This window comes from Mesocricetus auratus, unplaced genomic scaffold (assembly GCF_017639785.1).
Source record: "Mesocricetus auratus isolate SY011 unplaced genomic scaffold, BCM_Maur_2.0 Super-Scaffold_100707, whole genome shotgun sequence".
In the NCBI taxonomy this organism is placed as follows: Eukaryota; Metazoa; Chordata; class Mammalia; order Rodentia; family Cricetidae; genus Mesocricetus; species Mesocricetus auratus.
The window spans coordinates 4,323,529-4,336,316 of NW_024429269.1; the positions used below are offsets into that span (position 1 = coordinate 4,323,529).

Below are 12,788 nucleotides of genomic sequence, written 5' to 3' on the forward strand. Positions count from 1 at the left end.
TTTGGTGCTTGCCCACATAATTAGCCAGCAGACTCTGCTTTAGAAGGCCCGTGCCAAATACTGGTGAGCACTCAGGGATCTGAAAGATGCTAGTTGATGCTGACCTTCAGAAAAACAATGTCCTGAAATGAATTACGATTCTCCAAAAGGGGAATCCTTTGACCCTGTAATATCAAGCCTGGGAAATCAACTCTAAAAGAAACAACCAGAAGCTGACCAAGGGGTGGAGGCAGAGGGCGACTGTTGTTTTGCTTGCTGATCTGCTGGGAGATTTTGTTTTTTTGAGCCAGGGTTTTGCCACATATCCTAGGATGGCTTCAGACTCACAGTGGAGCCCAGGCAGGCACTGGATAGACGGTGCTCCTCCTACATCAGCCTCCTGAGTGCTGGATTTTCCAGTCTGCACTGCCATCATCAATGTAGAAACATTTTTGGGGACAAAACAATGGAAAACTAAGGCGTTTGGGTGCACATATCTGCAATCCAATGTAACCGCAGCACTGGACAGGCTGAGGCAATAGACTCTAAAGTCTGAGGCTAGTCTGGGCCACAAAGCCAGCCCAGGCTACACAGCAAGACTATTTGAAATGTATTTTTTAATGTATGGATTTGGGAGATGGCACAGCAAGTAAGTTTGGATCTCTAGAGCCCCTTAAAAATCCAGCTGTGGCTGCATGTGTTTGTGAGTCCACAGCTAGGGAGATAGAGACAGGCAGATCCTGGGGGACTTGGACCAGCTAGCAAGCTCCAGGCTTGACAAGAGGCCCTGCCCCCCCAAAAAAGTGGAGAAATGATTGAGAAAGACTTTCCTTTGTCAACTTCTGAACTCTACATGTGCCTACTAGGCATGTGCAATGGAATTTAATATAACAGAGGTGGAGAGGGAGAGAAGGAGGGAGGGAGGGAGGAAGAGGGAGGGAGGGTGAGGGAGGAAAGGGAGATCAATGATAAGTTTTTCTATTATAATCCAGAAAAATTCTTCAGGAATTAAAACATAAATTTGAATTTTTTAAGCATTTATCTTACTCATTTATAACAAGTCCTTATATATTGAAGTGTTTGGGAAAGCAGATGTAAATATTATACAGAGAACAATCCCCACGAAACATCCAGAGCATGATGGAGAGCATTGTGTCCAGTCCTTTTCCAAAGCTGTCTACAGTCACTGGTCGATGGAGTCACTTTTCCTTCTGGCTCTTTGCTTCCCCTTCCCCTTACAAATAGAATGAATTGTGGGGCAAGGGACCCAGGACATTGGGGCTGAGAACAGACTTTATCCCATGACCCTGAATGTATCTGCTTTTTCCAAGTATTTTCACATCTGCAGAGTCACCACATATATTCCAGATGAGCAAAAAAGTGCCTCAAAGTCAAAAGAGGTGAGTGTTCTCAGAGAAACCAAGGGGGAAGTAACAGGGGGGTCAATAGGAAGAGAGAGAGAGGGGGGGGGAGAGAAACTCCCTCGCAAAAGCCAATGCAAACAGAAGGTCCAACACGTCTTTCCAGACCCTTCTACGCTCTTGGGCTGTGAAGACAGAGGAACTGGCTGACATCTGGTAATATATCAGGCTCACAGCTAACACTTCACACTGAGTGAGGGGCCTTGAAGTTTAGCTCCTAGGGACAGCATGGTGTGGTCTATCTTTGGCAAGTCCTTTTCATTGCTGTTACTGTCAAGATTGAGCCCGGAGCCACATGTACACTAGGCAAGCACTCTGCCACTGGGCTGCAGTCCCAGACCCTGAAACCATGTCTCACTAAGTTGCCAAAGTTGGCTTTGACCTTGCTCTATAGCCCAGGCAGTCTTGAACTTCCTATCCTCCCGCCTTAACCTCCTGAGTAGCTAGGCCTGCAGCTCTAGGGCAGGAAGCAGTTCCTTGGTCTTTGCCAATGCTCCTTGTACATCCCCAGTGGCTTGGGCCTCTCCCGGGTGCATGGGTAATATATTTATGCAGGCAACACTCAGACTCATTGCGATCCTATCATTTGATGTCTAGAAATCTAAATCATCCTGACCAAAGCCATCTACCCTACCCTCAGCTTGGGTACAAGCCAAGCTTCCAGCTGTCCCTTCATCTTGCCCATGACAGACTTCTTCCCCCTGCTTTGGAGGTCTTGGGCTGGAGGGGGCTTCTTGTTCAGAAGAGGAACTCTCTGGGTACATCCTGGTGACTTCTCTCTCTGCATGCTTGACCCCGCTGTTCTTGGCTTTGGTGCACTTGAGTTCTCTGCTTGGAAACTCTTCTTCTGAGCCCTTCTGAGACACCTGTGAGCAGTTGCCCAGAGACGATGCCCTGGAGGAGTGTGCTGCGTGGTGGTGCTGGGGGCCTGGCCTTCTGTAGTGGTTGTGGAGCCTCCTCTCTCGGTCTAGGCTGATGTTTTCAGAAACTGCCCCGCTCTGGCTCTCTCCTGAACTGCCCCAAGGGCCGTTCTCCTTTTCCTCTTGATTTCCTCCTTCTGCCTCTGGCTGTCTTTCTCTGGAAGCCTCCAGAGTCTCCACAGAGTGACCATCATCACGCTGTCTTCCTGAAGCCTCCCGAGGGTCTCCATCTCTAAAGCTCTGGTGTGGGATTTCCTCCTCGGGCACGCTCTCCTCTAACTGCTGGTTTTCTTGTGCAGCACTGACGTGGATTTCCCCTTCTCCCGCAGTGACTGCACCCTCTTCTGGCACATGGCAAACAGCTCCTTCTACTTTCAAGAACTCAGGGTCCTTCTCTCCTCTCTGGCTCTGCCTCCCTTCCCCCTCCTCTTCCTCATCTGCCCCAGGCCCCAGGGCCAACCTCAGCCCCTGCTTCCGAAGAGTTCCCTGGACAGCTCGAGGGTCCTCCTGAGGCAACATCATCCCTGTCTTCTGGGGGGCCTCCTCCATGGCCTCTCCATTCCTACCTCCTTTCTTGCTCTGCAGAATTTGTTGTAGGTCGAAGGCCTTTCGGACGGGTGCGCTGGAGACTGCTGTGGCACCCTTTGGGAATCTAGGGGTCATCTTCTTCTTCAAGCAGACTTCACAGGGACAGAACTCATCTCCCACGGCCCCCACACCTGGCCTGGTCCCTAAGGCTGTGCTGAGAGTGGGCCCATCCTCCAGGGTGAGGGAGAGGGCGCCCTGGCCAGGGAAGGCTGAGAAGTTTCGCAGGCCTTGAAGGCGACGCCTGCGCAGGGCTGTCTGTAGCGATGTCTGACCTCTGAGGGCTTCCCTCGGGGGTTCCGGGACCATCCTCCCTGCCCGGCTCTGGATCTTCCTCACCTCCCTGACAGTGCTTGCTTGAAGCCGTCGGCCCACATCCTGCTCCAGCTCAGTGACCATCTGGTCCAGCAGGCTGTTGTCCTGAAGGTTCCACCGGGCTCGGAGTTCAGTTGTGGCATGAGCCAGGTGAGCCATGAAGTCTTTCTCTACCTTCTTCAGCAGCTTGGACACCCAGAATGGGTCAGGGTCCAGAGATCTCCCGTGGGCCACGGGTGTGCTCATCTCCCTGGTTCCTGAGCTGGTCTTGACACAGGCTTGCTCACAGTCCGTTGCAGCCTCTCCGGACTTCCCTTCCAACCCCAGCTCCAATGCGTGAAGACTTTGACCCTCACTAGCATTTGAGTGGCTCTCACGGAAACGGCGAGGGAACTCGGTGGGCTCCTCTCTCCCAGCTAGGGGCCACAGTCCTCCCGAGGCAGCATCTCTCCCCGCTTCACCTTTTGACACTCTGGTGTCTTCTGGGGAGAGCTCAGCGGGAAACATTTCCTGACTGCAGACTTCAGCCCTTTCTTCCGGAAGCCCTTTCCCACGGACTCCATCTTCTTGTAGCCTCTCTCTTACTCTCCCTCCGGTCTCTTCTGATTGCGCCTCCTCTTCCAGCGTTGCGCTTTCGATGGATTGTTCTGGAGTGTTGCCCCGCGTCTGCTTCCTGCCACTTTTACCTGACTCCTCCCCACTGGTGGCACAAGCCCTCACCTGGGAGCCAGATGAGGCTGTGGAATGACTCAGTGCCTCTGGGTACCCCTGGTTCCCGGAATCGGGCCTTTGAGAGGGGATTTTCGAGGGTAAATCTACCCCGTGGGGAGCCAGGGTATTGTCCATGGCACAGGGCACATTGCCCTCACCCGAGCCTCCGGAGCCACTGCTGACATCCACACCAGAGGAGGAGGTGGGTGTGAAGTCCTCAGTCCCCAGCAGAGCCTGGTGTGAAGAGAGCTTCCTGAGGCCAATGTCTAGCTGGCCTTGCCCAAGCTCATTCCCAGGCCACAAGGTCTGGGAGATGCTCAACATCTCCTTATACTTAGGGGACTCTTTGTTACCATCAAAGAAATGGAGCCTGGCAAGGCAGGCAATGAGGGCCCCAGCAGAGTAGCTGAGCCTTTGGGCTACTGTGGTGGAGAGCTCCGGTAGACTGCTGGGCCGGTCTAGCTTGGAGCCCAGCAGGGCCTTCATAATCTGCGTGGAGGCGGAGACCCTGCTGGGGAGCGCATATAGGCTCACACCATGGTCCACAGTGGTCTCTTCTCCTACTCCTGCTTCTGCGGGGGCCTTGACTCCTTCACCTGATGCTGCAGCATGATGGGGGTCACCTCCTTCTGGCTCTGGCTGCTTATCAGTGACCCCTTCTGGCAGCTGCTGTCTGGCCTGAGCCAGTTCCCTGGGGCCTTTCAGAGAACAGTCATCACCAAGGTCCTCCTCAGGACTTTCTGGGCCATCGCTGGCCACCTCTGTGGTCTCACCTTCCATCTCACATGTCACGAGTACCGGCTTTTCTGGGATGTTGCTTAGCCACTCACGAACCGTAGCGTCTGGAGAGGTGTAGGGCAGAGCACTGGGTACCATACCACCATCCCCTTCCTGCTCCTCAAGGCTTCCCCTGACACCAGGAGACTTCCCCAGCAGAGACCTCCTGGGCTCAGCATGGCCATCAGCTTGACTGTGGTCACTGCTGGGGCCACTGCTGCTTATAGGATCCTTTCTGGAACATGTTTGCTCCTGGGGGGGAGTTGGGCAGAAGCTGCTGGCCCCCCAGCAGGCCTCAGATATGGGGGCTTGTGTTTGACCGCTGCGGGCTGTGAGGACAGAGGATGCCCCAACCTGTAAACAGCAGCAATCTTGGTGGGTTCCCGGATCTTCTGCCTCAGGCCATCTGTCCAGCAAAACAGAGGATGAGGAAGGCTCAGCAGTGGTCCCTGCCTCTTCCCACAGGCAACCAACCTCTTCTCTGTGGGCAGGCGTGGGATCTGGAGGGTGAGCTTGGCACTCGGTGTCCCCTGCTGGCTCTGCAGAGCAGGTGCTAGGATGGTACAAGCTGGAAGCACAGGCGGAGTTGGTGGGTATGATGGTGGCTTTGCTGGTGGCCTGTGGGTCCTGAAAGTCAAGAGACCTAGACAATGGTGATCTAAGATGCCCAGAGGCCTGATTCCCAGCACTGGGTGAGTTTGGAGGAAATCGAGGTGCTGGGCCTCCTGGGCAAGCCTGTTCTCCTTCCTGAGACGCTGTCATTTGCAAGGCCGTGTCCAGTGAGGGTTGAGTGTCCCTACAATAATGACACCGACTGGCATGGCCTTTCTGAGCGTCTTGGTAAGGGACAGAGACACTGGGCAAACACACAATACCAGCTGGCCTCTTCTGCTTTTTCTGCCCCTGTTGGGCTGGGGCAGTGGCAGGAGCTGGGAGAGCACTTCCCTGTGTGTCTTGAGAGTCAGAACTGCTTAGAGTCAGGGGCAGCCTCAGCTCGGGCTCACCTCTGGCCTCCTGGGCCCTGGTGCCCTGCCTATACTTCTCTGTCTGAATGCTCAGGGTAGAAGCACCGGGCCTGTCACCTTGGGTGGTTTGTCCCTGGGAAACCATGACCCTCGCCTGACTTGAGCCTCTGTGGTGCTGGTCACCACACTCACTGGACACTTCATGAGACTCGGCACTGACTGATGTATCAGAAAGGGCCCTTTCTATACCTTGGGTTTCAGGTCCCAAGCCACAAGGTCCTGTGTCCTCTAGGCAGGGGCCTTTCCCAGCTTCTAGCTCAGCCCCACTTGGGGAAGAAGCTGAGGAGACTGGATGCAAGGTGTCACTGTCTGTCTCACCTTCTGGACTCCAGGGACAGCAAGAGCACCTTCTAGGGTGCCTGGGACTTGAGACTGGGCTGGTACTATAGTTGCCGCGTCCTTTCCTATCATTGGTCCCCTGGCTGCAGTGGCTCCTGCATCCAGAGAGCTTAGACAGGCCCCACCTCCTCCTCCGAGTTGGACCTGCACCACCAGGGGTGGTCAGGGGGTTCCTCCAAATGTCATAGTTAGGCTGTGATTCCTGGTCCAAATCAAAGACTCCCTGGTATTCTCCATCATAGGGACCCAGTCCCTGTGCCCCATGTGCCAAGAACCCCCAGGGGTGGCCTTCCTGTCTACAGCAGAAGGGATCAGCCTCCCTCAGGACCTGGCCCTCCCCACTGGCCGGGGAGAAGACACTGGCATGCCCCACCCTCTGCGGCCACCGCAGGGTATCCTCGCCCAGAAGTTGGAAGCGGACTTTCATCTCCACAGACAAGCTGCCATCCTCATTCATGCAGACCTTCTTCTCCACGTCATCAGCAGCCACCAAAGAGCCAGGTGGGGCAGGTGTGTCCTGAGGGCACCTGTGCAAAGCAGGCCCTGCCCAGGCTTGATGACCCGGTGCCGGACGATCACTGAGACCAGATCTCTCTGGCATCAAGGAGAACTGCTGCGGCCTGCTGCCAGACCTGGCCCTTGAGTGCATCACACTCTGCTGGGCATTTGGTCCCCAGCAACCTGTTGCACCGTGGAGCAAGAGAGAAGAGAAAGAACAAGGCATCGAGTTACTGGAGAAAGCAACAGCAGAAAGACGAGGGCAGAGCCGTTCCCGAAGGACCTGTGGGTGCTACAGAGGAATAGAAAGAACTGAGTGTGAATCCAACCCGCAGCCACCAGCTACCTGCTATTTCTAGATCTGCAATTCATTGGCACTGCCTCATTATATGCAGCCATGCATATAGTACTTGCTGCATACTGAGTTGTTGCACAGAAAGCTTCTTGCACAGAACATCCGCTGCATATTAATCCTTAGTGAATAGGCACCAGCACAGTCAGGGTCTGGAGATGTGGCATGCAGGTGAAAACACACCGTGGGGATTCATTGACCTGGTACAGAAGGCAAGCTCAGGCTACTGCCTGCAATATGACCATAAACTGTAAACTGATATCATGGTGCTCCATCTCCCTCACAATGGCCAGGCTTTTGGGCTGAAGGAAGATTGCCAATAGAGGTCTAGACACACTACATCGGTTCATGATAGTTTAGCCTGCCCCACAGTCAGAAAAAAAGGGGGGCCTCAGGTGATAGAAAGTAACCCTAGGGAAGATGGAGTCCTGAGTGTTTCTCATTTCATCTCCCGAGCTATGCTTGGTGGGATGCACCTATGTCCAGCAGGACAGACCTCACGAACATATCTGAACAGGAAAAAGCATCGAACAAGTCTGGTGGCTCTTCTAGTATGTGCCAGACATTGTTTTTGTGTCCCAGCCACTGGTATGTCACAGTTTCTGGCACTGTTGTTTGTCATTGTCTTAATGGAGTCCCACAGAGGACAGCCCTTTGTTTATTCATCAAACTCTATTATCAGTCCAGTAGTTTGGCTGTAATTTTATTCTGCATTTGTGAACTATGCCCTCAAAATAAGGTATATGTTAATGATGAAGCTTAGACCCTGGCTCACTGTGGGCTTTTCTATATGTCTGAATGAATGGCCCATGGTCATGGTGTGTTTTAATCATGGTAACCTGCTGTAGACCACCACTACTGCCTAAGACAGCCATGACTCTGAAGGACTCAGTGCTAACTATACTCACAGGGCTCAGCACCTCCATTATGACCTGCTTGCTGGGAATCTTAATTGGTTATTTTAGACCCTAGAAACCTTGAGCTCAAATTTCCGTGTGTCAAAGTCTACACTGATCTTAGGCGTTCCCAGCAACTTTCTGCTCAGTTAAGGCTGATGGAAGAAGGAAGAAACAAGAAAGAACCAAAGTGACTGCAAGACCTAGGAACTGGGCCAAAGCACCTTTCCCATGGATCTTGAAGTGATAACAACCCAGCGTGTGGAGCCATTGTCCCCTGTGCAAGAAGCCATGGAGGCCCCGGAACTTACCACGTCCACTCCTGGCAGTCACACCAGATAAGGTTCTGGTCCTGGTCCCTCCAACATTTTCCATCTCCAGATGTCTGAAGGCCTCGTTCCCAGCACACACTAGAAGGGAGGGACCATCCAGAAGTGTCCGCAGAGAGTCCACCTAGAGGAGGGGAACATGGAGTTGGGAACCTGGTCTACAGAGACCCTCTGCTCCAGAAGGCCCAGGAAGGAAGATCGAATCTCTTCAGCTCTTCCTAACCCTTGCACATACCATCCTGGGTTCCCATAACCCACAATGCTTCCATGACTAGCCAGGGTTTGAGAAGCCACTGCCTGCAGGATCTCTTTCTCTGTCTCCACCAGCTGATAGCCTGTGACTCTGGATAGAAAGGAGGTCAGGACCCTTCAGCTGTGTCCGTGAGCACGCATCTACCCTCCGGAATGTTTTGAAAAGTGCTTGCAGCAGAACATTCAATGCCTCCATGTTGAGGTCTGATTCTCAGCCTACCATGTTCCTAGGTGGAGTCCTCTCGAGTGTTTGACAGCTTTCTAGTATAATTCAAGCCAGCTGCCTCTGCTTGAGTGGACCAATAAGGGCAAAGCACTGCTCTCCCAGAGAGTCCGTTTGTTCTCAAATTCTACCCTTCCCTTAGGAGCACCAGCAGGACATGCTTCTGCCAACTGCTGGCTTGGAGATGAGCAGGGTACATCACTCCAGGAAATAGACTTCACCCAGAGAGCATTTCCCTGGCCCCAGAGGCCCTGTGTATCTGCAGGCCTGTGTTACAGCATGCATGGCAGTGTGCAGTGTCAGGGACTTTCTAAAGTGCACATTGTGTTCTTTTCAATAATTTCAAATTAGAAGGGTGTGCTCAGTAACAAAGAGACAACCCCCCCCCCCGTGGAACTATTAGAATGACCAAACCCCAGGACCCCAACAACATCAAATGCAAGGAGGTAGGACATCAGGACTGTCACTCATAGCCCATGTGGATGAAAAGTGGTCTAGCCCATCTGGAAGGCAGTTTTTGTTTGTAAAAGCAAGCACAAGAGCCAGCAATCGTACTCTTTAATATTTACTCATGGGACACATACAACTGCGCTATACTCTACCATCCAGCCCAGTTAATTAGGAGGGCACTTTGTTCTTCTCAACTTTAAGGTATGTTTCTTTTTTGGGTAGATTTCTATTCCATCTCACAACTATAGCATCAAATTCTGAGGAGGCAGTGGAGTTCCAGGGACTCTTGTATTACAGATCCACTCAGGGGTCATGGAGGGTGTCAGGGGCTGTCCAGGAGATCGCTGGATTTGGTTGACTCTTACAGAAGGAACACTGACTAGGTAGTGGCTAGGAATTCAATCTGAGAGTCAAGGACTCAGAAGGGCCAAGTTGGAGGATTGATGGTAAGGAAATCTAAAGAAGCAGTCCCTAAAGTCTCCTCCACAAATGACTGATGTGTAAGGATATTGGTAAGTGGTCACTAAAAGGTGATTATCACATGGGAAGATTGGCTTTCTCAGTGAGTGCCAGACATCTGGTGGGAAGCTAATCAAATCTAACCCACACTCCTCTGACACCACTGCTGTTATATAATGAGGACATCTCTGTTGGGGGCATTTGAACCCACTGGAATTGAGTAGACTTTTGTTTTGGTTAAAGGTGGTCCTCATCTATTCTCTTTTAGCATCACCATCGTGGGCTAACAGAATGCCCACTTCACACTGGTACAACCCAGGAAGATGACTGACGTTACAGCAGAAGAGGCAGTGGGCTGACACCAATAGAAATTACTGTGTATCTGGGTATAGTGGTGTACACCTTCGATCTTAGCTCTTGAGAGGCAGAGGCAGAGACAGGTAAGATATCTGTGAATTCTAGACCAGCCTGGAATGTATAGTTAGCTCCAGGCCAGCCAGGACTACATAGTGAGATCCTATCTCAAAACAGACAATAAGAATTCACTTTGTAGCTATATGCTCCATCACCCTCATAATGTGGAATAGTGGGATGGATATTCTCTGGAAGATTCCACATGGGAACTAGCTGAGAGGCACCCCTTTATGAGGTCGAGCTCTGTTCCTATAGGATGTGATATGCATTTCCAAGGCAAGTGATGTAAACTGCTTTGCTTTTCTGTGAACCAAAGAAACTTGGGGATGAGAGTGGCTCTTATTCGCACTAGAAGACAGACATCATGGAAGTGATGTGCCTTGGGACACTAAGCAAATATGATGCTTTTGCTTTTGTTTTGTTTTTTGAGGCTACCCTAGACTCTGTGTAGTCCAGGCTGATCTCCAATGTGAAATTCTCTTGCCTTCCTGAGTGCTGGGATTCTAGGCATGCACCTCCACACCTGGTTACTCAATACAGTTATGACTATAGGAGGCCCCAGCGCTAAGCAGATAGATATAGATCCAGATTATAGGGAGATGGAACTAGATCAGCCAAGCTTGGTTTCCCAAAATCCCCACCTTTGTCAAGAGACTCGTGTTCTGCAGGACCTAGAAAAGTACCAGCTACATTTCTTAGCCTTTACATTAGGACTGAGTGCAGGCTGTATTCTCCCTGCATTGGGTACCTTTGATCAAGACTGAAAAGAAAGCTGTTTGGTCATATCCCACTTCTGGCTGGTGTTGCTATGTGTATGTAAGAATCAGGTGATGACAGCCGAGGTGGTCATAACAGACTCTTCCCTCCAGTTAGTCCTGGGAGTTGAGATGCAGCTGTGCTGAGAACTGCTTCCCATTGGCTGTCAGCCCCACCAATGCGTTCTTGAACTCAACATTCACAGTGCTTCCAGCAAAGGCAGTAGCTAACTACAGGATGTAGTAAGCCATCTCTGCAGACCCAGCCCGCATCCCACACTCCAGCTTTCCAGACCTGCCTCCTGATACCCTGCATTAAATCTCTCAGTGCTCAAGGTACCCTGAGTGATCTGTTTCCTGCCCTAAACTCACACAGCAATATGCTGTTGAGAGGGTGGCATAACAGATGAGAAGCACGTGCCATGCTCAGAACCTCCTGCGTGCTAAGCACTCACTAAATGGCAGATACGAGTAGGGAGGCCGTGTGTGTGTGTGTGTGTGTGTGTGTGTGTGTGTGTGTGTGAGAGAGAGAGAGAGAGAGAGAGAGACAGAGAGAGACAAAGAGAGACAGAGAGAGACAGAGAGAAACAGAGACAGAGACAGAGACAGAGAGACAGAGAGAGACAGAGACAGAGATTTTTTTTGGTTTTTAGGAGACAGGGTTTCTCTGTATTGCTTTGGAGGCTGTCGGTCCAGCCTGGCCTCGAACTCACAGAGATCCGCCTGCCTCTGCCTCCCGAGTGCTGGGATTAAAGGCGTGCGCCGCCAACGCCCGGTGAGAGAGAGAGAGATGGCCTGGCAATCACTTTACTGACTGAGCCATCTCAGGCCAAGCCTGATGATTGTTGTTTGGTTAACAGATTTGACCTAATGTCTCCACACGTCACCTTTAATTAGCAGTAGGAAATCACGGATGCCTTCCCAGCCCAACTATGTATTTTGACCCAGGGCCCAAAGGTAATGCCTGCCCCCCCACCCCCAGCCTACCTTCTTCCCGCTGATTGTGTACACCTGCTTCACCGGAAAGCGCAGGAGCTCAGAGGCTTTGCTGAAGAAGGCCTTCAGGCTCCTGGTGTTCCTGTGACTGACAACCACTGTCTGCTGGCACCTAGGATCCCCATTCTTCACCAGCGTCAGCTGCCTTGGGGCCTTGAGACCCTTCCAGGAAGAGGATGTTTCAGGAGCTTCATGCCCACCTTCAAACCCCCGTGACTGTCCAGCAGAGGGGCTTTTCCTCTGCAGCCGGCCTGGCTCTCGGGGAGTTTTAGGGGGCTTCTTATCGGAGCAGAGGTAGCAGCCCCCATCTTGCAGCTGCTCCAGGTCACTGAGGCCATGCAAGCCCCGGGGGGTGGTGACAGAGCGCACCCCGAAGGAAAGAGGCATTCGCTGAGACAGCTCATCCATTAGGGCGCTGAAGGTCTTGAACGTACGCTGGTGAACAGCCAGGCGAACCCCAGCAAATTGGGGATCCCCCCGCTTGAGGAAGGTTATCTTCTTAGCTGGTGTCACCTCGGCGACAGAGGGAGTGTGAGCCACAGCCGGGAGGAGACACTGCCGGTGACTTGGGGCAGGAGCATCCCTCGCATCTCCTGGGGTGTTGTTCATGATGTGGAGGCTCAGACAGCTATATCAGAGAAGGAAGAGAGGCTCAGAGGGCAGGGCATAGTTAGGGCTGTCTTTTCTCTTCCCTTCGTTATGGATATGCTTCCTGACACCCCACATTAGATCCACGCAGCTGCGTAGAAACAGTTTGATCCATCTGGGTTAAAGGCAAAGATTTAGCATTGGATAGGTTTGTGTCAACCCCTACATCCCCCATTTGCTACCCATGTTACCTGGAAGGACAATGACTTAGTCCCATCTGTAGAATTCAGCTTAGTCTGGATAATGGTTACAGTAAGCAAATGAATTTATACATCTGAAGCACTTAGCATAGAGCAAGAGTCAAAAGTCTCTATTCTCTTCCCTCCTCTAGCTGTTTCTATTGCCCTCTTCTGCCAACATGCAACCCATCCCTGACCCCCGCTGAATGTCCTGTTTTCGCCTCTAAAAATGTAGGTAGACAGAACAAAGAGTGACACTAACAGG

At 52.0% G+C, this 12,788-nt stretch overlaps 1 protein-coding gene across 1 annotated transcript; it reads right to left on the reverse strand.

Moving 5' to 3' along the window:
* Positions 1-1,048: 1,048 nt before the first annotated feature.
* Positions 1,049-12,305, reverse strand: Rp1l1 (RP1 like 1). The gene is made up of 3 exons (XM_005075261.2): positions 11,688-12,305; positions 8,130-8,271; positions 1,049-6,753 (listed from the first exon to the last, which is right to left on the reverse strand). The coding sequence occupies exons 1-3, from the start codon at positions 12,303-12,305 to the stop codon at positions 1,994-1,996; spliced, it is 5,520 nt and encodes a 1,839-aa protein (XP_005075318.1). The 3' UTR covers positions 1,049-1,993.
* Positions 12,306-12,788: the final 483 nt, after the last annotated feature.